Below are 26,002 nucleotides of genomic sequence, written 5' to 3' on the forward strand. Positions count from 1 at the left end.
AAGTTATAAATGGTGCATCGGGAGGGCAGAAGTTATAGTTGGGTCAGTAAACTCTAACCGGTAAATTTCCAACTTCTTTGATTTTTAAACATTACCTTTAATGTTAATACAGCATGTAACTCTAACTGTAACATCCCTTAAACCGTTGTTTTTTTTCACTGAAATTTCCAGCAAACCTGGTAATGTTACTTTGGATTTGCTCACTGGAGGGTCATCAACTGTGTTTTAATTTCATGTTTGGCATCAGCAAACCCACTTGGGATAAAATGGAATGTGCAGGACTACTTATACCGACATGCATTTGTTGTGATACTCACTTTAAGAGGCCCACTTCAGGGTAGAACTTGGTGAACAGGTGGCTGCAATCAGTCTGCTGAACTGTCATGCATTTGCCCTGTGAACAAGGACTGGAGAAGCCTAAAACGCCTTGGGCTTCTGAAAATAAGAGTTGTCTGTATGTTGCTGGCTTTGCTGTATTCCAGAATAAGTAATTGGAAGCTGCTTTTATATATATTTATTTATACACACACACAAACAAATATATACAGGTTACATTAAAAAGATATCCGATGCATCAAAGCTGTATCATTCATGTTATTCAACTTTCTTATGGAATACAAATTAGTAGGAAAATGCCACTTTCATCAGAAAATGAACGTTTTATTTAAAATAAATAGTGAACAATAAAACACAGGTACACAAATACCTACCAATTGCATGTTACATGTATCGTATAACTTATTTTAAATATATAAATACATGACATATTAAGCAGTACACATTGTTACAAAATGATATATGTATTTTTTTACATTTCTAGGAAGGATGCAATTTCCATATTCAAGAGCCATGCTATTAAAACATCACAATGCTCCAACACTAGGAAGAAGAGATGAAATGTAATAACTGGAGGCACATTGTGGAAGAGACGCAGCAACATGCATGTGGGTGCTTTATCCCTAAAAACACACAGTTCGTTTCACTGAACCTTCATAACACAAGTTTGGGTGAGATTGGCTGAGGGTCCAACAATCAAGAAAGATTTTCATACATGGACCCAGCTTGCAAACAGTCCAGGATCTTTAGGATGCAAAGTTAGCGCCTTCCAGCATGTGGTCTTTTCCAGACAGGATGAGAAGTTCTTGGATTTTTTGCCACCGGGATTGAATTTGCTATTTCTACAAAGAGCAATTGCTTCCAAAACCCCTGGGGAGATTGAAACAATAGGAAGCCTATTGTTTTGTACGAAGCTTACCGGATTCTGCCTTGTATGCCCCCCATACGTACAGCTGGAAACTATGGGTGAAGGGAAGCACTCCAGGATGTGATGGTCACTTTCAACCACTTAGCATGCCTTCCTACACCCAAGAACTGGGGGGACTGCATTCTGTGAAGCACCCTTTTAATGCTGTTAACATCAGGGTTGTATTGTGACTAAGCCGGTAGCTGCATTTTATGGAGTGCGAGCAACTACATGGAGTGTTGACTTGAGGGACCAGGGACCAGAGTCAACCCAATCAGCATTTGATGTTAGTATGGTTAGTAAGGAGCAGGTAACTAACAAATACTGGGCTTCGCAGTCGAGAACCACTATTCTGTACCTGCTCTACTGGACTTATCTGCAGTGCTCAGGACAGTCGATCACCAATGCCCTTGTTGAGTGTTTGCACCCGGGGATCTCTGCATCCAACACAAACGTCAAATCACTGAATTCTTTAAGGGTGAGACGAATCCCAGGCAAATGCAGGAATTGCTGCAGAGTTCTACAGGTTTAGCCGCCACTTTGCACTCAAGCTCAGATATCGTCAGCTGACCACTGTAACAAAGTACCTCAAGCCAGTTCACGTGACTTACTGTTGAATGCAGAGATCTGGAACTATTATCCCAGTAAATTACATCATTCATTTGGACAACTGTTGTATTGATTATCTTAAAATAGATTCTCCTGTGGTCCCTCATCTGCATCACAGCTCTGCGTACGTTCAGTTTGTGGCCACAGACTCTGGTTCGGTACTGCCAACATGAGAAATGACAGAGACCTCTTACACTAGAAATCGATCAAAAAATGTCTTGCCTACAGTTATGAACTTGACTTTCCAAACATCAAATATAAACTCATGACTATTGTTATAGTCAATGGTGTCCTTGCTTTGAACACATAGACACAATTCAATTCGCTGTCTGCTGCATACAAACATATCAAGTAGAGAAAATTCTACTACAGTTTAGCCTACTGGCCGGTTATTTGCATTAAAGCATACATAACTCTCGCATTGCTCGGTGCCTCTATACGTAACAAATGCTTGTTCTTGAGATGCATCTGCAAAACATGTGACCGCTGCGAGAGACTACTCTCTCCTTCCGCCATAACAGCAAGAGAGGACTTTAGACCACTGAGATCAAGTTATGTGTTACGATGTAACTTCTTATTTCAGTAACCATATTCCTGCGATTAAGCAAGTAATCTACCTTCCTGAAAATGCTCGCTTTAGACGCTCTCAGGTGTCACAGATATGGTCATAGAGTCACGGGTGGCTGCAGACCTCTGTAAGGCTTTCTTGGTGAAGGTGGTGCACCTCTGCATGATCTCATGAGCTCCTGGCTTCTGTGGGATCTTAGGAACTTTAGATCTGGAGTCTGAGCTAGAAGAAGACAGCGATTCGTCTGAACCACTTGTCGAGAAGCTCTCCCCAAGCCCAGCATCCCTGCTAAGATGACTTCTTGGCATTGGTTTTCTGAGCACTTGTCCATGGCCCGCTACTGCATCACTGTTTATGTAGAGAAGCTCTGTGTTCGCTGGTGAAAGGTTGACGTTCCTTGGTGATGGGGTGGGCCTCCAATTCACGCCACTTGCTGCCTGCTCTGGAAAGACTTCCAGCTCTAGAGGTAGTGAGGACCTGACCTTCTTCGAAGATGTGGTGGGAAGGATGCTGAGCGATCTCGATCTCCTTCTCTGCAGAGATCGCCCCATTCCGCCGGTCCCATCTTCGTAGTTGTTATTCTGTGACGGCACCTCCTCAAAGGATGCCCGACGAGGCGGAGTTGGGCTGGCAGCTTCTTGAATGTTTGGCGTGGATGCATACAAAGCATTCTTTGTAATAGCCTGGAACTTTTGATGCGGATTTCTGTATGGCCGCAGGAACATTGATGGGACGTACCCAACCTGTTCATTGTACCTAGAAAGAGAGGTAGAGCATAATTGCAAACAATCCATCTAAAGAAATCAGACATTGATGCATTGGTATTGTAGATGCAGGGTCTGGGTTAGGATGGACCAACTAAGCTAAATCTTATACTCAATTTATAAAGTCTGCATCTGTAAGATTTTGGTAATACCACAATAAGGTAGTAGCTGTAAAGGATTTTTTTTTTAAAGAAAATTGTTTCAGCTCTACAAAAAAAGAAGAAAATAAGATGTGGAAGCTATGGAGTAAACACAACCTAAACTAATAAATTAATATTGACAACCACAATTTGCTTCGTGACATATAAGACTGACATCTCAGAGCATTCATAAGGGGCTAGAGCTAGAAATATGAATTACGGTAGAGCCATGCACCCACACAATAATAAAGTGAGGAGCTTCCAGCAGGCAGTGAGTGTCCACTCCAAAGCAGACAGGCCAAGTGCTGAGAAACTGATTAAGGAATACCCTTAAAAGCAGGGCCAATTTACACTTGGATTATACACTCATGCAAATCATGCACACCTTTCTCACTCCTTTTCATTATATTATTTTAAATATGTCTCAGGTGTGGCCCAGACCACCAGTCAGACGCCACAGCAGTCCTGAAAGTCAAAGTATCTTCCCTGAACCTGTTGATCTCATAAAATGTCTCTCAGATCACTTTGTTGTGGAATAACACTTTGCCAACACTATCAAAACATAGTTTAAAAAACATGACACACGACCAAGGAAATAAACACAGGCACAGCTATATTGATATTGATCTAACTCAATCAGGACTTTATTTCCAAAAATCATCTAGGCATGGCATAGTGATTATCAAATGTAAATGTGCACTGCGACTGACCAAAGCTAGCTATCGCTGGCTCATTTCACACATCTGGTGCAAAGTACAGGGGCGCAAGAAACCAATGCTTCCTACCATCATGCGCATAATAGACATGCAGCTTAAAGATGGACATCTTTAAGACCCCTATTTTAGGAAGATAGTAAGTAAAAGCAAGCAGGGGGGCTGATTGCAAACCTAGTACTGTCTAGTCAGCTTCTGACTTTTTTGGCGTCTCTGGCAACGGGCCCATCCCCTCTTGCTGAAACTCTGAGCCCCCTATGACTCAGGGTGGGCCACAGGGTTCTGTATGGATTTCATTTTTTTAAATGCTTTATTAGTGTGCATTTTGGAAGGGGGGAAAAATAACACTATTCAACCTAACCACATTAGTCCAAATCACCCAGTGGCCAGAATAAGGCTATAGTCTAGTCCAGGCTCCCCCGCTTCAAGCTGTTGGGTAAGGTATTTACAAGTCAGGTTGTGCATCACACCAAAAAGCCTGAAAACTATTCATGGTTTGAAATCTCCACGTTTTAAAGGGCTACTTTAGAGTTATTTACAGGTCCTGTGTCCACACATTGGACCCTGTGATAACAGAAATGAAAGCAAATTGTTAGAGACAAAACAGTAACCATCCACAAGGTGTCACTGTGACATCTGGGGTCGAAACACAGACTTTCATTTACCAAATCAGTGCATTCTGGGAACTGTAGTCTTTTTTCACTTCCTTTGCTCCATACAATGTAGCACAGTTGAAAACAATGATTTGTAAGGGGAAATTCCTGGACTAGAAAAAATGGCGTCCTGTGATCTGGAGACATCTGATAACCCTAAGCCTGTGTACGAAAAGGAAAATGAAGGTGACACCAACACGTAAAGCCAAACACAAAAGAAACTCACCAGACCAGCCACCAGCCATTGTCAGATTTTTCAAGAACTTCAACCACCACACCAATGTTCATGGACAATTCGTCAGTGTCCTTGGCCTCATGAGATTTTATTGCGTAGTAAAGCTCTCCTAAACAGAATGAGAAAAGCATTATTTCAGAACGCAACTCCACCCATTCTTGGGTATCTTGTTCAGCTGCTTTTAAACACAGTTTGCATGTTAAAAATGACGCAAAAGTGGCACAAGGGGATTGTAAATATGCCATGATATCTTTAAAAACAAAAAAAATGACCTATGGTCTTAACCAGCCATACAATAAAGTAAGGGGCTTCCTGCAGGCAGTGAGTGCCAACTCCAATACAGTCAGGCCAGGAGCTGTGAAACTGAATCAGGAAGACCCCTTAAAGCAGGACCACCTGCGTTTGGATTCTACACTCATGAAAATCAGATTGCTTGGAATTAAATTTAAATAAGGGCGCCTCTGGTGTGGCCCATACCATTAGTTAGACGCCCAAAGCAGTCCTGAGTGTCAAGGTGGCCTCCCCCGATTCTGTCGATCACTAAGAGCGCCCTGAAGCACCTTGCTATGAAAGACGACTATCAAAACATGGTTAAAAATATGATGCATGACCAAATGGTCCAACAACACCCAGTGGACCATGTTGTTGTGTTGGTGTCATAAAGCCAGTTGCATGCATTGACTATTCGTCTCTGGTGTTTGAGGGTGCTTAAGATTACACAGTTCAGATTCAGGGCTGAGGACCCTAACGCAGGAGAGAGTGTCATGTGATTGGTCGGTGCCAAAGTTGGTGATTATACTGGTTTAGAAAAAGAACTTGCAGACTTACCAGTGTCTGAAGACGGGCGCCTCGGAGAAGCTTCTTTGCTGGTTGAAAGTTTGGACAGATAGGGAGCAGGAAACCACGCCAGGTGTTTCTCCTCATTCTCCACCAACCACCAGCCTGCAGGAAAGAGCACAGAAGGACGGGCATGAGCGACAATCAAAAAGGACCCCTAACCATAGCGTGCTGTCTGGTTCCAATAATGTAGAAGCCATATCTGGCTTGTATGTGTTCATGCAAGGAAATCAAGAAGATCTGAAGCACAGGAAGTCCTTTCTTACAGGGACTGTGTGCATATATTATTTGTGAGGGACCCTAAAACACAGAACAGCTAAGTCATGGGTCACGAGCACACACATATCATGACCAGCATCAATACAAGTAACCTTTACAGGGTGGGCAGGAACAAGCCAAAGCACATTATGGGGACAGCAGAGCCAGCTGCTGACAGATGCAGCAGACGCAGCATATGGGCACGCGTCTTCTTCACAGAGATCAGGTGCCCCCCCTTCAACCCAAATAATTCAAAGTTTCTCATCCTTTCAAATGGGATGCAGAGGGCACCTTAAAACTTGTGGAGGAAGGTGTATCCAGAAGGGTGCGAGGGGATGGTCGGTGAATAGGAACATCTGCTGTTCAGAAACTCCTTCCAAGTCCTCTGCCTTGCATGAATAACTTCTTGAACAGATAAAGCTGCACCCTGTTTCTTTGGGGAAGGTGGTCTGTGTATTGATTTGGCCTGTTTGAGAAAGGGCCAGGGTGGGATTAGGTTTGAACAGAAGGCTGTGTTCTAGTGGCATCAGATGGGCGAGGAGCTGGCTGGGAGATCTACCCTTCAGATTCAACCTGCGCCGGTGGATCCTTTGATCACATTTGAAGCAAGGGCCTGATCTAGAAAGATGCTTGTCAGTAGGAGTGGTGTCTCTACTCGCCTGCTGGGCAGAAGCAGTGCAAGCTTCCATCATGCGCAAGTCAATCGTGAGAAACAACAGCGCAAGCTTCCATCACAGGTCAGGTGGACCACAAGTCTAGTGAAGTTTCTAACACACACACGGACAGCCTGTGAAGTAGCATTTAAAGCACCCCATACACACAGCTGTAGAGGCAGAGATCTGGCATTCAGTAGCAAGCTTCTGGCAACCCAAGTAACAATAGTGTGCAGCTAATCATCACAGGACACAGGTCATGTAAACGGCCTCAGCATGCTATCCTGTGAGCCCTCTGTGGTGTGCAGTTGGGCAAAGGCATGGCAGCCAAATGGAAAGGGGTGGCCATGGCCAGTGACATGATTCATGAGCTAAATCAGCTGAAGGGTGAAGGGAAGCGTGCCACAATGTCTGCGCAGGGATCGGGAGAGCTGACCATTGTTTGCAGAGGGCACCTCTGCCCTTGGTGGTCGCATGGAAACCTATAAAGCAGTCCTACCACCACTGAGGGCAGTGCCAGCACAAGAGTTTTCATTTACCGCCCTAGGCAGAGCACCTTTTTAGAGATGGCCCCTGCACTCTCAAGGGGACACCACTTGGTGCTTCTAGAAGCAGTGTGGTGCCATCCTATTGCTTATGCCCTAGCTGAGTGTCTGGAATTCCTGTAAGTAATACTAGCCCTAGTTGTTGGACTGTGTGGGCAGTGGTGTAAAGAGTACAGAGGTCTCAGACACCCAAAAGGTACATCTTTATGTACCTTTGTCGATTGCTGGAAGCGTGTCGGACATTATCAGTTGGACAACAACACCAAACATTAATAGGTTTTCTGGGCACCTCTATGGGTGCCTGGTTGTATTTAGGGCATTAACACGCGTATGGGTTCACTCAACATTAATGGGTATCTGGGCACCTAATGGGAGCCTTGGTACTCCAGTGTGCATACATCTGACATGAATGGGTGTTTGTGTACCTCTATGGGTACCTGAGTGCAAGTGTGACCTGAATGGGTGTTTCTGTACCTCTGTGGGTATCTGTGTGTATGTGTGCCATGAATGGGTGTTTGTGTGCCTTTATGGTTACCTGTGTGTATGTGTAACATGAATGGGTGTTTGTGTCCCTCTATGGGTACCTGTGTGCAAGTGTGACCTGAATGGGTGTTTCTGTACCTCTGTGGGTATCTGTGTGTATGTGTGCCATGAATGGGTGTTTGTGTGCCTCTATGGTTACCTGTGTGTATGTGTGACATGAATGGATGTTTGTGTACCTCTATGCCTGGGTACCTGTGTATAGGTGTGACATGAATGGGTGTTTGGGGAGACAACCTTTACAACGCAACTTTTACTACGCAGTGCCATTACGACGCAACTTTTACAACGCATACCATTACAACGCATTGCGCTGGGGGGCGCTCTAGGATAGGGAATAGGTTTAATTTACTATCCACCACCTTCCCTACTATCCACGGGGACTGGAGTTGGAATAGTAAAGTGAACTATTCACTATCCAGCGCCCCAAAGCACTATGCGTTGTAATGGTATGCGTTGTAAAAGTTGCGTCGTAATGGCATGCGTTGTGAAAGTATGCGTTGTGATGTCATACATCCGGTGTTTGTGTACCTCTATGGGTACCTGTGTGTATGTGTGACATTAATGGAAGTTTGGGTACCTCTATGGTTACCAGTGTGACATTAAAGTGGGTTTGGGTACCTCTAGGGGTGAATATTGGACATTAACACATGTATGATTTGTTTGCTTTCAGTTTTCTAAAGCGTGCAAATACTTATTATGGGTAAACTCAAATGTAACATGTTTCACTGCCTTTCTATGGCACCTGCTAGTGTGTGGACACAGTTGTGAGTAAGTGAATACCTGTGGTGTCTTTCAGTAACACGTCCACGAGCTCTCCACGGCGGACCTTGAAGGGGCGGTTCTTGGTATCTGCGGCCTCGTACGTCTCCAAGCAACAGTACTGCTCGGCTCTTATTGGTTGAATGACTGCGTCACTGGCCTGTTGCCTCGACATCTCCCGGCTCCCATCTCGTGCTTCTGAGGGCATGATGACGATGCTGGAGAATAGACATGGACGCCATTTAGTACAAAGCATAATGCCACAGCAAGAGTTTGGTGTCCTAAGCTTAGTGTGTAGTGGGATTGTGGTGAGTGGAATGTTCAGAGTGTGCTGTTGTGTTGGGAGACAAGGCCTTGGCAGTAGGACCAGCTGCTGGAAGTAAAGCGGGGAAGGTGTGTTATCAATGTCGTTATTAACTGGGATGATAACTAATAAACAACATACTCCTGAAATCATATTTTCGTGGACTCATAGTCACAAGATCACCAACTTGATGCATCCAAGGAGACCAAAACAGAGAACAAAGCCTCTGCGAAGTCCTTCTCAAAACAAACATTTCATTGAACCCCAGTACTACTATTGTCAGGGCCAAGTCTGATCTTTAATCCACAAACCCACCCACGCCCTCAATCACTCTTTCCCGTCAAGCAACCCATGGATCTATAGTGAGATTTTAGGGCACTGCTTAGTTAGAGTCCCATGGCAATGCATTGTGGGTACCAAACTCCTGCTGTCTCAATTATGACTGGAGCATTCTTTTCTAACTTTAATGGTATATTGAAAACTAGCGATGAGATCTAAGCCAGACTGAAGATTGAATATAAAGTGCATTAAAATCTCAGATGCGAGATACCACAGAAATCAAACCTGAGGCCTGGGCCAAAATCACAATACGTGACCGGGTAAAGTATCACTCTGGTGCCTGATCTTAGATCTCACACTTGAAGCTTCTCCAAAGCTAGCTAGATAGACCCTGCAGGATGACTCAAGGCTGCACCTGCTGATCTAACCTGTGCACTAAGCATCATCACCAGGTTTCCCGAAGCAGTATCTAAAGCACTCTATCTGCCTCGGGCTTTCATATTCTCTGTTACGAGTTGTGCCGGACTCCTCGCATACCACTAGGGCCAAGGTGTACTTCCCTGTGTGATTCCTGAATCATAGCTGAGTGATAACCCACCTGGCCTTGTTTCATGAACACTTGTTCCACACTGTGGTTGGCATTTGTTCCGCACTGTGGTTGGCATTAGCTAGCATTCTTTGTTACATCCATACATCTGGGAGTATTGAAGTATCCTTCCCATCCACCCTACTGGACAGATTTAAATACCTTTGTGCACCATTGTCCCTCTGTAAACATGGCTTCCAGATTTGGACACACTAGTCTGGGTGACGCCCCAATGTTGGCTTGTGAAGTGGTACACGCTGCAGTGATCTAAGGGTCAAACTCTCCTCTAGACACCCCCCAACACTGCCCAGGTTCTTGGACATACTAGGATGTTAGTTGGTCTTTTAAATAATACATCACAAATGTGTTTCCTTTCAATGCTCTTCACCTGTTTACTACACCTGGGTCTATCGGCTCCATAAATATTTATTATTTAAATATGGTATAGGCGTGAGCTCCGAATTGAGACCCAGAATACACAAAGACAGTGAACAGGAGCAAAAGCAACCTGATCCAGGAAGCTAGATTTGCTGCATCTCTGACACCTGTCTACGTTACCCTAACTCTCTCTTCCTTTTCAATCCATACGATATATCAAAAAATCATAAAGACTTGTGTATGGTACCAAAACCTAAACAGACAACTACACGATACCATTAACAAAATTGTTATCCAACTTATTACAAGTAAATCTTTAAATATTCTCTAAAGGGAAGGAGTTGATCTATGTTTCCCATGAGGCTTGGCAGGGAAATCCTTAGAGGACAAGCAATATTGTTGTATTTAGTGTCATCTACACAGACGCATGACTTCCCTACACTCCTACAGATGTTGTCAAGTGTTTTGGGTCACTGCTTGTTGGGTCCTCTACCCTATGCCTCCCAGTCCAAATGCTTCACAAATTCCCTGCCCCAGCTCAAGGAGGGATGTCGTGGTGTGGGGTAGGTGGTGGCTCTACGCCAGCATCTACAAGGATAGTCCAACTGCTGAAGGATGAGGCTTTAGCACCATTATTCCTCCATCTTCCACTCTTCCCTCAGAGTGAAAATGGTTAACGGTATGCCCAGACATGCGTTTTGTGCTCACTGTACCACTGGAACCAAGATACACCTGACTGAAGAGCCCCAATCAGGGAAAAACCGGTCCTAGGTTGCTTGTTTTCCAGTTTGGAGAGGACCTGGCCGGGCAGTTCGGGTTGGACTGTTCCTATTGGAGCAGGGTCAAGACGGATTTGTATATGGCTGAGTCTAATCTGATGTGGCATTGTGGGCAAACGAACGATGGAATGGAATGCTACCCCGAGCGATTGCCAGTGATTAGACCTATAGCAAGCATCCTCCCATCATGTTTTGTGGAAGATGCTTTATTGTTCTACGTTGCCCCAGCCTTGCATGCAGGAAGCTGCTCCAGTTCCTTGCTCAAGGGAAGGCGCCAGTCGTGCATGCAAGGCTGGGTTTGGATCTCACGCTAATACATTCAGCACACAATAAACATACACAACGTAACATTTTGATTGAAAGGAAAGTATCTGTGGGCACCAGACCTGTTTTCGGTGAAGGCAGGATCAAAATCCCTGGTCTGCGGTGTGAAGAAACCAGTGACATCCTGGCCCTGCGAGATCTTGGCGTCTGTTTTCAGCAGCTCCTGGACGTAACTCTCCAGCAGCTTGAGGCGCGCCAAGAACCTTCTGGACTCCTTCCTGAATGTGAAGGTTGGAGCATCTGTGAGGTGAATGGGAAATATACAAGGGGTCAGGAAAACTCAACTTAAATTTAAAGTGCACCCCAGCTCTGTTTAAGGAGGACGTACTCTTTCTGACGTAAGATGCATGCAGCAGCATTAATGGCAAACAATCTGTAGATGCTTTCCTTGAAAAGGCTGGCAAGCTGAACATCTGATCCAAGTCGTTGCCATGGAATGGGATCTACCCTGTCCAAAAAGGATCACTAACCAGTGGTTAATTTGTAAAAAAATAAGTGCCGGTGCTTTCGTCAGGAGGTAGCTTGACCAGTCCATTACGCCTGTTAGCGCCGCCTAACACAGAACCAACTACTAACAATGAAACACTACAAGTGAGGAGAGGATTTCACAGGATGTGGCTTAATGGCCACAGCTACTGACGTTGGAGCTGGGGAACCAGGTTTGAGTCTTGGCATCGGCTCAACATCCTGCGATCATGAGCAAATCACTTAATCTCCATGTGCCTCCCAAAAACGAATGCATCCTCAACTGGTGCTCAAGCACCGGTGTTGATGAATAAGTGCTGGTGCTGAGCATCGGAAACCACTGGCTCAAATTAATCACTGCACTAGACCCAGCACGAGGTGCTCTCACTTAGTTCCACTGATTTTGGTCGCCCACATGTATTCGTGTTACCTTTGAACTTAGGGATGCTGCGCTCAGACTTCTTCATATGTCCCGCTTCAATGGGAAACTTCTTCTTCAGACTCACCTGGAAGATAAAAGAGAGCATGTCTGAGTACGCGAGTCCTTTTCCCGTTATTCCCGCCAAAAACAAAGCACTACTTCCGGGTTGGCGTTTGTGTACTCACGTGGAATTTCCTGAACTCCTCATAGGTCCTGTAGATGAGGATGTTGTTGCGATCAGACCAGAGCACCAAGAACATGTAGGTCTGCAGAGGAAGAAAGGAAAGAACTATTAGGGACACATAAAATGTGGGTTTGTAAATAAGAGCCTTTATTTAAAGTTGTATCAAAAAGAATGGGCAAACCCAATATACCCTTGGAAGCTTGGACAATAAAGCTAGAGATAAGTTAAGGAGTGCCTACTGGGGATTTTGTTCACAATCTTAGTTAAGTAGTTGTTTGTAAAGCAATCACTTTTTGTTCAATCCGGATTAGTGGTGAAAAAAGAAATTATTTGCGTTTAAGTGAACAGTTTTCTCACAAATATAAATTATATAACACTGGGCAATCTTTTCTTAAAAAAAAAAACATATATTTAATATATACACAACTAAAGAGAAGGGAATTACATTCAGGATCAACCAAACATAATGCTCAAGGTGTCACAACTACGTAACTAAGATGGTGAACAGAATCCCTTGTAGGCACTGTTTAACTTATTTAAAGTCGGGCAGGTATGGGGGCCCCATCGAATGTCCCAGCTGCTGTGTTAAGAGTGCTTTGGTGTTGATAGCGCCCTGAATACGGAGGACAGGACATCCACCACTTTTTGGCCCACACGCATTCCGAGGTACTGGACAAAAACTTGTGTTTTTTGCCCAAAATAAAGATGTGAAAAAATGTAAAGGAGGTAAAATGCCAAGTTAGTGACTAAGTGCACCAACTTATGTCATTCTAATGATCAAATAATAAAAGTACATATAATACTGTTTACTTTTAGCATAACTAAGTGTTTAACATTCAAGCAAGTTCAAATATGCACATCTCTCACCCACATCACCTCCCTTTTCTGCATCCTGGACTCAAGGATTCTGCCTACACATACTCCAGGGAGGACCTGGCTTGGCAGTTCGCGCTGGACTGTTCCCACAAGGAACAGGGTCAAGACTGATTTGCATATGGCTGGGTCCAAACTGGGGTGGTGTGGTGAGCAAAAGAATGATGGATTAAACCCAGATCCTTGTGACTGGGGCTGAATGTTTGCATTGTCCAGCATTGCGTCCATCAATTGTTTCTTTTGCACGCACACATACACCATCGCAGAGGTTGTCTTTTGGTTCCAGGATGCCTGCCCCGGTAGACACTAACTGTCAGCGGCCTCACCCTATGTGTGTATGGTCACCCAAGAGCGCACATGAGTACCACAATCAGCCACTTTGGGGTGTCCCTAATGTTGACCTTCACACCACCTGCCCTCGATGGCCACATTGCTCCATCATTCCTACACCCTTTCAACCCTAACAAGTCCCTGGCAACTACTTGTGGCCCCACTGACCCCATGATCTGAAAGGTTCACCCATGACCCTTGATTCACAGGATGAGCCTGTGAAGCTTGGAGCCCCAGGGTGACCAGCTGTGCCTTCTAGATCCTTCCCTGGCACCTGTAGTTCCCATTAAAATGTTGCTCTTGAAGGCCATCTGGAGCTGTATTTGGTCTCTCCAAGGGGTGCAAGTGAGTTTTTTCTGCAAAAATGTGCACAAATTACACGCAAAGTGACCCATGATATGGAGTGTGAGAATGAAATGCGATGGAATGAATACCTTCTGCTCGAGAGTCATGCAAGGTACCTGCAGGAAACTGGTTTCAGCACAAAACGTGTTGCAGGAACAGTAAAACTGCTCTAACAAGGGTCCAGGGTAAAAAGCGTGCACAGTGTCCTGCTCTCACAACGCCATGAAACTCGAGTAATGCGAAGCTGGCATTTGACGGGTTCACTGCATTGAATCGACCTCGGTTCTACCCAGTCCCCAGTCCTGAGGCCTATTAAATGAATCAGACTTGCGTTTGTCTCTATTCCAGCCCTAAAGCCACCGACCTGGTCTGTAAGTGCTTCCATCGCCGTCCCCAATGCCTGTCAGTTTGAAACGTGACTAATTCCACCCTTCCGTCATGGCTGTCGGATTCACCAACCTGATCGGTAAGTGACTGTCCCGGTTCTAGAGGCCTTTCAGAGGCATTAGTCAGGCGAGTGACTGACTCCTCCCCAGCTCTATCTTCCTTCCAGAGACACTAACCTGACATGTGAATGCCTCACCGACCTTTCAGCGGCATCATTTTGACACGTCACTGACGTCACAGCAGCCCATACGTCCTTTCATGGGTAAGAGTTCAACCTGCGACTGACTCCACCCACAGCCAAACCTATTCCACAATATTCCTTCTGTTTATTCACTGAGCTTTCTAAAGGGCTGCTGTGCTCCCTTAAGGTCACTTAAGGGTACTGCAAACGAGAATTAGTAAATACTAAAACGGTCAATCAGGTTGGGGGTGCAAATACATTATTTCTAGCTGGGCTATAGCGAGGGGCATTTTTTTAAATTTCCCTTGTTCTATGCCTCGCAAGGCTTGTGAATAATTCACACACCATCGGATTTCATTCTTGCCGCCACCGAGACTCGGACTAATGGGGGATTTCAGGTGCTGGCTTCACATGCTCTCCTGTTCTGAGGTTTGAAAGAGAGGGAGGATTCTGGCCCGAGGTTGACGCCCTTGACTGCTACATTTACAGGTGAACAAAAGAGGTCAGCATTGTTTTTCATATTCCAGGGAGGCTGCAGGGAGTTCTGCAAGACCTGTAGGTCATTCAAGGTCAGGGCCTGGGATCTGCCAGACTCATGGATAGGATTTCATGTTTGGTTCTGTCCACGCAGGGGGTGTTTTCTTTCATTCATGGGTCTATGTGTGATATTTGGTTTGCTCCACCTCATGAGAATTTGGGTACCATCTGTGTACATTTGGCACTGGACCAGGTGGGTGCACAGCACGTGCATGCAGTCCACTGAGCGCAAAAATCGACAAACATTAAAATGTAATTAAAAATTAAATAGCACTGTATTAATTGCTTCCTCACTGGAAGTCTTAACGCTCACGTGTAGCAGTGTTTATATCTTTAGTAATTGCATCTGACACTTCGATAGTGAGGTCACAAGCAATGCACCTGGTGTGCAAGTGATGGTGTGGCTTGATGTTGGGTGAGTCATGGATTGTTGCACTAACTTCAACTTGTGAAGTGGAGTGTTTTTCAATTTCCTTCATAACCACAACTACCGTATTTCTTCTACTAGACCCCATCGCCTATACCACGTCACATCTACTCCACTAGGCCATATTCCAACCACTAGACCACATCGCTAGTGCACATCACCCTCAACCACATCTGCTTTGGACCTTTCCTCCTTTAAAGCCCACACTCTATGCTGCAGTCAGGCGTGTATCAAACATGACCCCATCACGCCAGTCCTCTCCTCATTAAAATGACTCCCAATTGAGGAAAGATGAGTGTATTAAAGTGCCCTTTTAACATACAAGGGGTTACAACTAAATACCTCCACATATATTTTGCAGAAACCCACCACCTTCAAGAGCTCCTACACAGTTGGGAGAAAAATAAACTAGTCCTCACAGACCAAGCGATTTGAGAAAATAAGCCCCACTAGTCACTCAGGGCTGGCAGCTAAGATAGATCTCCTCGCCAAAGCCCCTTGGAATGCACTACTTACTTAAGCGCTCCTTGAAACCCCACCTACCAGAGAAGCGCTTTGACACTTGACATCCTCATCTGCAAAGCCAAGGAATCCCCATCTCCATAACCAGGAATTCCCATCTCTAAAACAAGCAAAGGCTTTTTGAAACGATGCAAACTCCTTTGCTGCATTTCCTCCCCTTCGGTTGTTCTTGACACAAAGTCTTTGAATGTGTGACACAAAAACGCTGAACGCTCATTCTGCAGCTAACATATGAATTCTAAGTGAGTCAGGGATTGTGTGTATCTCATATGTACATAGTATTATCCATGATATTAAAATGAGGCGCTCTGATGCTTCCCAAAGCCTTGCTCATATTTACTTTAAAACTGCCCCCTCATAGTACCGAACCCCATGTAGCTCGTCTATGAAGACTGCCAACCAGTGATGAAATCACGGATCCCCCTCCCACTAAGGATTACACCTGATTACTCCTAATGTAATCTACCACATAGAAGCAGGAGTAAAAGCATGGAATGGGTTCTGTGGAGCACAAGGCTAATCCGAAAAACCAACAAAAACTACCAAAAGCCGAAAAAACACAAAACACCCCACAAACTTGGGGACCTGAAGCAGCGTACTTCCCAGTGTAATAATAATAATACAGACTTTTGTATAGCGCGAACAGCTACCTCAACTAGGAGGTGTCCCGGCGCTGTGAGAGCAGAGCAGATCTAAGAACCCTGGGAAAAGAATATCTAACTTTCCTGTGTGAAAAGCCAGGTTTTTAACTGCTTTCTAAAACTGGATTCCGAGGGAGCGCTCTGGAGGCCCGGAGGCAAAGTATTCCAGAGCTGAGAAACACAATAGTGCCTCATCAGGGGGTAGTAAGTACTATATAATGCAATTACAATCCAATCCATAAACCCCACTAGAACAAACACTCAGCAGTCAGACAGTTGATTGTAGTTCATACAGGCTGCTTAATAATTCCCTTTTTCTGTGGTGCAGCAGCCAGGGCAGTTGACTGCGGAGCATAGGGTTCATGGTTCGATCCCCGGCTCTGGCGGCAGCTCAGCTCAGCACCATATGACTCTGGGCAATAGCTCACTTAGTTTCCATGATTGCCCCCAGCGCCTTGAGACCCGTAAGGGTGAGTAGTTTGCGCTTTACAAATACAGATTTACATTTTTTTTTTACGCTCACATAAGGCAGAACTGCTATGGGCCATGTCCATCACACAGTGGTGAACTATTCCACAACAGTTAACCACCCATCACCAACTGAACAGGCGTAGAATACCTAAAGAGACCTGCCACGTACTGGCCATCGGAGGTTTCTAATATAGTCCAGAGCTGCAGGTCCCGACTAGCAACATACTACGTCCACGTCGTGTCATCTCACGATGACAATAAGATTTGGGGTGATATTGACAAAGTCCACCCCAGCAGATCTCTCCACTACTTCACCCTTTAGCCTATGACTGCTCAGGACCACAAACGTAAACAAAATATCTCAGAATGGACAACCCATTGCAGTAACCGGATAAAATGTGGATTTTCAAAATAAGAAATACCATAAAGGGCCCTGCAGAGCCGGTAGCTCACAGAAGCCATTAACTGCGCGCTTGTCCCTCACACTTCTTCATCCATCACATTGGTAAACACAGCGTCCTATACCCAGGGCCACTGGAATGATGCGCTTGTGTGGCTGCAATTTTCACATAATTATAGATTTGGCGCATTTGCCACATAATCCAACATCTGTCGCATAATCTACAAATTTAACAAAAATAAAATAGTTTCTAGCTCAAACGTTTCAAAAGTTACACATGTGATAACTCTTGCTGCAGCGCAGTGGGAGGCACTTTGCAAATCTGGACTATACACCTTTATGTTGCGCATTGCTATATTTGGATGTTAAAGTGGTACTAATAAGGTGCAACCACTGCCAGAGAGTGTAATCAAGTTTAAAATGATGAAATAAAGAAGTACTGATACTAGTACAAAATGTGCCACATTCTGCCGCAAAATTTGCAGTTCCCTGCCACATAATTTACTCAAATCTGCCACATAATTTGGCCCTCTCCTGCCGCATAATTCCAGTGGCTCTGCCTGTAACACGATAACCCCATCAAGGTGATCCTCATACATGCCATGGAAACACCTCCCACACAGGCTCAAAAACAAAGACAACATACTTCCAACCACCCACCCAACACGGTGCAGCATGCTACCCATGTAGGCAAGAAGTTTAGCATCCCTCATACGGGTAGTGAGTGACACATAAATGCTGCAAAACAGCACAAACATATAGAATGAACCCCTTCCCTAGATTGGAGATGCTCTGGAGACGAGAGAGTGGGCCGGAGGCACCTACCTTCTTCCGGTGATGCTGCACCACACCCACAGCCTTGGCCTCCAAGGGGTACCGCTGGGTGCTGCCTCGCCGAGCCATGCTGTATCCTTGGGGGGCTGTCCTTGTGCTCGGCTTCAGCCCTTGCAAGCAGTGTCTGCCGCCTTCACGCTCTCACCGGCCTCCTTATGAAGGGGCGAGGGGAGGGGGCTTGAGGGGGAGCGGCATCCCGATAAGGTCTGTTTGTCTTTCTCAGCTTGTTTCTTTTCTTCTCACCGGCTCCTTCCTGGACGCTGCAGGCGCTCGATGCAAATAAATCCAGCCCCTGAGCACGCGACTCACCGCCTGAGGAGCTGTCAATCAAAGGTGAAGCAATGCCGGGAAGGCCTGCACGGGGAGGGGCGTGCCGGCCGGAAGAGATGACAGGGACTTGTCACAGAGGACTCTGACCATGGCCATCACAGGCTTGTCTAATTATAGCGCTCCGCGCCGCTTTCGAGGCGCTGTGAAGCACATACGGTGTAAGCACCGCACACAGCGAGATCCCTCCGGAAGAGCACGGACTATGGGCGATCAGTGGAAGCAATGTGTAGCAAGAACGTAGTGTTCACATAGCGCCTGCTACTACAATCTTGCCCAGTTACATTACACAAGGCACACTTTTTTCAGTTTTTTTAATAATTTATATTTATTAATTTGAAAAGTTTTATATAGCGCAGTCCAGACCCGGAGGTATCAGAGCGCTTTACATGAGGACGAACATTATTTCAGAGCATAGTTACAAGTTACATGAGTTACTGGAGCGAAGTTTTTTGCCACGTGGAGATTGAGCGGTTTTGCCCAGAATCACACGATGTTGAGCCGCCGCTGGGATTGGTAATGGTAAGGTGGGCACTCGGGAAATGCCCGAAGGGCCCACAGCCGAGTTCCAGCTGTGAGCTGCTATTTTGGGCAGCCTGGGGGCTGTGTGTGATGTTAGGATGCTGCCAGCGGCCCAGTGGGGGCCTGAGTGGCCCTTCTAGAGGCAGATTGGCGAGGTATCATTCCACTTCTCTCGCTGGGCGGCCCATTAATCTATGTTGATTGAGGGGGGGGGGGCAGGGGGCCTGAGCAGAAGTGGTATCACTTGCATTCATGTGTGGCTCAGCTGTGTGAACTAATCTGGGCATTTTTTTTATCTAAGAGAAGTTGATAAAACCTGCCCCCACCCGCTTTTCTTTCATAAAACTTTGCTGAAGTAGTGTTTTTTTTGCGGAAAGGGAATACGCAAATGAGACCCACTTTTTTTTGGGGGGGGGCGTGCCCGGACGATTTTTGATTCCAATCCAACCCTGTCCAACTTCCATTGTCATCAGCTGTGGCTGTAAGTCACAACCTCTCTCCAAGAAGAGAGGGGCACATTTACAAGCCCCTTGTGTCCCTTTTTCGTCATTTTTAACATGCGAAAAATTATGCAAAAGTGGCGCAAGGGGCTTGTAAATCTGCCCCAGAGTATTTACATGTAAGCAGTTGTTCCCATAAACACCCTAAAATATGGGGGAAATGGTAGGACTATTATGATGGAGACATTCAAACACGATGTGTGTCCATTAGAAGAGCATCTATATTGTTATCGGCTGTGCTTGTTGCTACTTTTTATTAACAATCAATAAAATGTGGTAAAAAATATCATGTTTTTTGTAAGGATGCATTTGTTGCCACCATGTTCTCTGGAAAATATGTTGTGGCAAAATGGAGCTGGCAATGTGCTGCAAAGCAAAAATGTGTTTAAATTCCACTGAACACACTTGTGAGTGCAGTTCTCAGAAATGATTTCTAAACCAACCACGTCCATGCGTTCATGTCATATTTTTGGTACATATTTAGAGCCACACACCTTCGAACCTATGCCATCACCTCATCTACACGCAGTTGCTCATTTTTATAAAACAATTCCTAACTTCAAATGTCCAGTCCCACAGAGATTCACTTATTTATTTATCTAAAAGTGTATTATAGCGCACCGCCTCTAAAAAGCACAAAAACGCTATAGAAGAAACTAACAGTTACTTGCAACATCAGTACGCCAAGAGCATGTATCAGGACCTCAGGCACTTCATCCGACACAGGTCCTACCACATCAGCACACTTCTTCAACCAAACATAGCAGGGCTGCCTGTAATCCAGACAGTTAAAGTGCCATAATGACTAACGGCTGTAGCGCTATATTCAATTATCACTTAATATAACATGTCATATTTTTGCCTTGTCATTGTAGTACAAATATTGTGGTGCAAGAATATCGAGAACAGAACATTGCCGGGTAATATATCTAAAGGTAAGTTCATATAGTAGGGAGGTATAGAATTACTATTTGCAAATCAATATCTACGTACCTTGGTGATATACAACCCATAGGTACATATATGTGGAGCTAGGTATCAAAAATCTATACTTATAAGTCAATATTTTGGATTCGATATTCTGTCCTCAATATTCAGTAGTGTTTAACTCACTGTGCTATACTGCGAGTACTTACAACTATTAAACATCAGTAGTGTTTAACTCACTGTGCTATACTGCGAGTAATTAGAACTATTAAACGTTTGCAGTGTTTAAGTCACTGTGCTATATTGCGTGAGATCACAACTATTAAACGTCAGTAGTGTTTAGCTCACTGTGAAATACTGCAAGTAATTACGACTATTAAACATCAGTAGTGTTTAACTCACTGTGCTATACTGCGAGTGATCGTAACTATTAAACGTCAGTAGTCTTTAACTCACTGTGCTATACTGCGAGTGATCGCAACTATTAAACGTCAGTAGTGTTTAAGTCACTGTGCTATATTGCGTGAGATCACAACTATTAAACGTCAGTTGCGTTTAACTCACTATGCTATACTGCGAGTGATCACGACTATTAAACCTCAGTAGTGTTTAACTCACTATCCTTTACTGCATGAGATCACAACTATTAAACATCAGTAGTGTTTAAGTCACTGTGCTATATTATGTGAGATCACAACTATTAAACGTCAGTAGTGCTTAACTCACTGTGCTATAATGCGACTGATCACAATTATTAAACGCCATTAGATTTTAGCTCACTGTGCTATACTGTGAGTGATCACAACTGTTAAACGTCAGTAGTGTTTAAGCCACTGTGCTATACTGCGTGAGATTACAACTAATAAATGTCAGTAGTGTTTAACTCACTGTGCTATACTGCGAGTGATCGCAACTATTAAACGTCAGTAGTGTTTAACTCACTGTGCTATATTGCAAGTGATCGCTACTATTAAACGTCAGTAGTGTTTAACTCACTGTGCTATACTGCGAGTGATCACAATTATTTCTGAATTGAAAGCTTTCTGTGCCGGATGGAATATCAATAAAGATACTGCCCCGGCTGATGCCATGTGGCCCAGTCACCCTGCAGCGGACGGACAGTCCAGGGTGTAGGGAATGCCAAGCCTGGTATTACTGCAGCAGAAACAAACTTGGTAAAACAACCTTAGACTCTGGAGGGTATACAACCTTTACCACGCAACTTTTACCATGACCTACCTTTACCACGCAACTTTTACAACGCAGGACCCTTTACCACGCATACCATTACAACGCAGGTATTTACAACGCAGATACCTTTACAACGCATACCATTACAACGTAAGTATTGGTAAGTATATTATTTTATTTAAAATATTTTAGGTTTGGGTTTTGGGTAAATGGGTATTTTTAGGGTTCAGGGTCAGTTTTCAGTTTTTGGGTAAAGGGGTATTTTTAGAGTTCAGGGACAGTTTTCAGTTTTGGGTAAAGGGGTATTTTTAGGGTTCAGGGTCAGTTTTCAGTTTTTGGGTAAAGGGGTATTTTTAGGGTTCAGGGTCAGTTTTCAGTTTTTGGGGTACAGGGGTATTTTTAGGGTTCAGGGTCAGTTTTCAGTTTTTGGGTAAAGGGGTATTTTTAGGGTTCAGGGTCAGTTTTCAGTTTTGGGTAAAGGGGTATTTTTAGGGTTCAGGGTCAGTTTTCAGTTTTTGGGTAAAGGGGTATTTTTAGGGTTCAGGGTCAGTTTTCAGTTTTTGGGGTACAGGGGTATTTTTAGGGTTCAGGGCTGGGTTTGGGTTTTGGGGTACAGGGGTATTTTTAAGTTTCAGGGTTGGGTTTGGGTTTTGGGGTACAGGGGTATTTTTAGGTTTCAGGGCTGGGTTTGGATTTTGGGGTTCAGGGGTATTTTTAGGTTTCAGGGCTGGGTTTGGGTTTTGGGGTACAGGGGTATTTTTAACATATATATTTAAAAATTAATAAATAAATAATAATATAAATAATTAAAATATTAAATATTAAAATAATAATTTATTAATTAAAAAAAATATTATTAATAATTACATTATTTTACCATATTATTTACTTACCTATACTTACGTTGTAATGGTATGCGTTGTAATAGTACCTGCGTTGTAGTGTATTGCGTTGTAAAGGTATTCGTGGTAAAGGGTCCTGCGTTGTAAAAAATGCGTGGTAATGGTCTGCGTGGTAAAATAATGCGTGGTAACGTCATATATCCACTCTGGAGCCGTGGCTGCTGCCACAGACGCACCACTGCCCTCCACCCAACACCCTCTTTCCCTATAGGGGAAGCATGGAGTGCTCCTTGCAGCATGGCCTCAGCTGGGAACCAAAAGCAGCCACAAAATGCTCAACCCCACTCCACTCCCTTCCTCTCCTTGCACTTCTTCCTCTCTCTATATACATTTCCTTCTCTCCCTTCTCTGTTTTCACCCTCTCCGAATCCATTCTCTGTCCCTCCCTCTCTTTCTCTTGAAGCCCCCCTGCGCCGGCTGCAGTAATCACAGCGAGCTGTAGAAAGTGGCAGAGGCAACAGCCACGCCCAGAGTCTCCAATCAATGACTCCGCCCACTGGGGAAATGCCTGAAAGAATGATAGACTATTCCTGCCCTGCCTTCCAGCAGCACTAGAGCAATCACTTTGTGATTCTCTGCATTGTAATTGTTGTAAAGCGCTCCGATACCCTCGGGTCAGGCAAGTGCTATATAAAACTTCTTAAATAAAGAATAAATAAATAAAACTAGAGCCTGTCCTACCCTTTGAGCCCCCCCTGGCCGTCGCTGCACCCCCCCCCCCCCCCCCTGGCTCCCGCTCAGCACCTGCTCGGGAGCTGGTAAATCGAATCCTGGAATCATGAATAACTATGCGGAAAACGATGTGATAATCATGGGAACACATAATTATTCCTCGTCAGTGGGACGTGAAGTTGTAATTAGAAGCGTAGGAATTACCGACAGGAGTTGGTGATTGTAGCACTGGTAATTTTGGCACCACTGCACCGTGCAACTCATTGTCAGCACTTATAAAGATGCCAGGGCTTATTTACAAGCCCCTTGCACGACTTTTGCCTCACTTTTCCCATGTTAAAAATGACACAAAAGTGGCGCAAGAGGCTTGTAAATAAGCCCCGCAATGTGCAGCAAATGTTTACTGAAGAAATCAATATAATAGTGTTTTTTTTAAAAACCTAAGATAAAAGTGGTTAAAGCGAAAAGATGAGGTTACAACATTGCATGTGTCTAGATGCACTGATATTTGTGCAGCTCAAACCTCTCTGGTGGACAATGGCGCAAACGTGATAGCAGGGACCTAGGCACCGCTAGGTATAAGTCAGAAGCAGGGCCACTGGAATTATGCATCAGGGGAGGGCCAAATTATGTGGCAGGTTTGACTGTGCTGCAAGAAAAGGCAAATTATGTGGCTTGATGCATCACGTTTTGTGGTAGTAATATTTCATTAGTCTTTCATTTTTAGGTCTCGCCTGCCAATGCGCTTGCACATTGCTGGCGAGAGATATAGAGGAGATATAGAAGGGGCACCAGAAAATCCTACCAAGAGGGCTTTGGAATGCGGATTATGGCCAGTGCATGTGCAACGGGCGCACGCTCGCTAATTTGCGCCCCCCCCCCAGACTTGAAAGAAAGCCGCTCGCACACCACCATTTGTCTGAGCCTCGGCATCGGACTTCAAAGGCTGCCGCTCCCCACGCCCACCCCCCAGCCACAGCAATGCCGAGAGCTTGTTTTTGTTCATTATTTGATTTCGCAGCCACTGCTTGTTATTAGTACATGCCTTTGAGTAACTTTTTGTGGCATTCACTTTTTAGCCTGCAGGGCTTTGTTTACTTGTGTGGCTTTTGAAATCTTCGTAACGCTTTGTCTTTCTTCCATTTTAGCAACAGAACTCATTTTTTAAATGCGTCTATGGTACAATTCTAACTAGTATTCTTTTTATACCTAAGCATAAACAGCATCATAATACCCTATAACTATATCAGTTCTAAACATCATGCAAACACTATAACTGTTAAAGCAGGACAAAACATACAAACAGCCCATTTGTTTTATTTTATTAGTAGCTCCTGCAGCCTCTTTCTTCCCCGTCCCACGTCTTCCTCATTCCCCATCTCTCTTCTCTCGACTCTTTCTTCCGGATTCTCCTCCCTTCCTGTGTATCCTCTGCCTGCATTCCAGAGTCTCTCGCTAACCGTTTGCTTTCAAGCTCTCAATTACCCTTCCCTCCTATCGCAGTCCGCCCTTTTCCATAGGTCTTTCTTCTCTGTGTGCCCGCTCTGCCTCCTCAGTTTCCTCCTCTGTTTCACTGTCAGTCTTTCTTTTGCGACCTTCTCTCCCTCCCTCTTTCCTTTCAGTCTACACACTATTTACTTCACCCTCATTTCTCTTTCGCTGCCGCTCCCCGCCCCCCCTCCCCGCCACAGCAATGCAGAAAGCTTGTTTTTTTTTTTATTATTTGATTTCGCAGCCACTGCTTGTGTACATGCCTTTGAGAACGTTTTTGAGGCTTTCACTTTTTAGCCTGCAGGGCTTTGTTTATGTGTGGGCTTTTTAAATCTTCGTAACGCTTTGTCTTTCTTCCGTTTTAGCAACAGCACACATTTTTTAAATGCGTCTATGGTACCATTCTAACTAATTTTTTTTTATACCTACGCATAAACAGCATCATAATACCCCGTAACTATATCAGTTTTAAACAGTGGCCGTTCGTTCATTGGGGGCGTTGGGGCGCTGCCCCACTAGCCATGGACGACCGTCACTGTCACTGACACTGCGCATTCGTTCGTGCACGCTGCCGCACCAATAAGTAAAATTACGAGCGCAGCGCACAATACCAACACTGTGGACAGTCACATAATGATTTGAGGTCGGAGTCACTATAGTGACATCATCGCGATCACGGAAGCGTGAGGGGGGGGCCTGAGGCAGTGAGTGGCAGGCTGGCAGATAGCAGCGTAGCAAGGAGGGCAGCAGCAGTGTGCGCATTTAGGACAAGTCATTTGTATGACTTGCCCACGCATGCGCACACACGCAGTAGCCCCTTCCCTCCTCCTCCTTCCCTAGCACTCACACAGGCAGAGACCCGGGGGAGCCGGGTCTCATTATGGGCAGTATTAGCCCTGCTCTTTAGCCAATCCTGGCGCAGTGGCGATGTTAATGCTGTGCCAGGATTGGCTGAGTTACCGCGCACGAAGAATGTGGTGACGCTGCGCGTGGGTGGGTGACTGTGCTCAGCCTGCCGCACTGTATGGCCAATCACATGTGGCCATTGGCAACCATGTAGTGGTGATTGGCCGGCGTTGGCCGCTGTGGGGACGTCACCGCGCCCTGACGTGGACTGCACACAACAACAACACCAGAGTCACGAGCAGAGTGAGCGTACACCTCGTCAGGTCAGACCTCGTGACTTGTCGTGCCTGTGCTGTCATTGTCTTCTTCTTCTGTCGACTGGTGACGAACAGTGTGAGAGTCTGTGTCAGTTCCGATGAAACCACGTAAGTCAGTG

General features: G+C 45.0%; 1 protein-coding gene across 1 annotated transcript; it reads right to left on the bottom strand.

Annotated features, from left to right (window-relative positions):
• Positions 1-639: 639 nt before the first annotated feature.
• Positions 640-18,329, bottom strand: LOC144785968 (NADPH oxidase organizer 1-like). Its single transcript, XM_078664861.1, has 8 exons — positions 18,180-18,329; positions 12,242-12,322; positions 12,066-12,141; positions 11,233-11,410; positions 8,542-8,738; positions 5,754-5,867; positions 4,917-5,034; positions 640-3,176 (listed from the first exon to the last, which is right to left on the bottom strand). Exons 1-8 carry the CDS (start codon positions 18,255-18,257, stop codon positions 2,489-2,491), a joined length of 1,530 nt encoding a protein of 509 aa, XP_078520987.1. The 5' UTR covers positions 18,258-18,329; the 3' UTR covers positions 640-2,488.
• Positions 18,330-26,002: the final 7,673 nt, after the last annotated feature.

The sequence above is a fragment of the Lissotriton helveticus genome, chromosome 10 (assembly GCF_964261635.1).
Source record: "Lissotriton helveticus chromosome 10, aLisHel1.1, whole genome shotgun sequence".
Taxonomy (NCBI): Eukaryota; Metazoa; Chordata; class Amphibia; order Caudata; family Salamandridae; genus Lissotriton; species Lissotriton helveticus.

Coding starts and splice junctions, on each gene's coding strand:
- LOC144785968 (XM_078664861.1), bottom strand. CDS start 18,257: ATGGCTCGGCGAGGCAGCACCCAGCGGTACCCCTTGGAGGCCAAGGCT. Junction 8,739..11,232: donor CCTGCCTTCACCGAAAACAG/GTCTGGTGCCCA, acceptor TCTATTCTCCAG/CATCGTCATCATGCCCTCAG. Junction 5,035..5,753: donor GCGCCCGTCTTCAGACACTG/GTAAGTCTGCAA, acceptor CATTCTGTTTAG/GAGAGCTTTACTACGCAATA.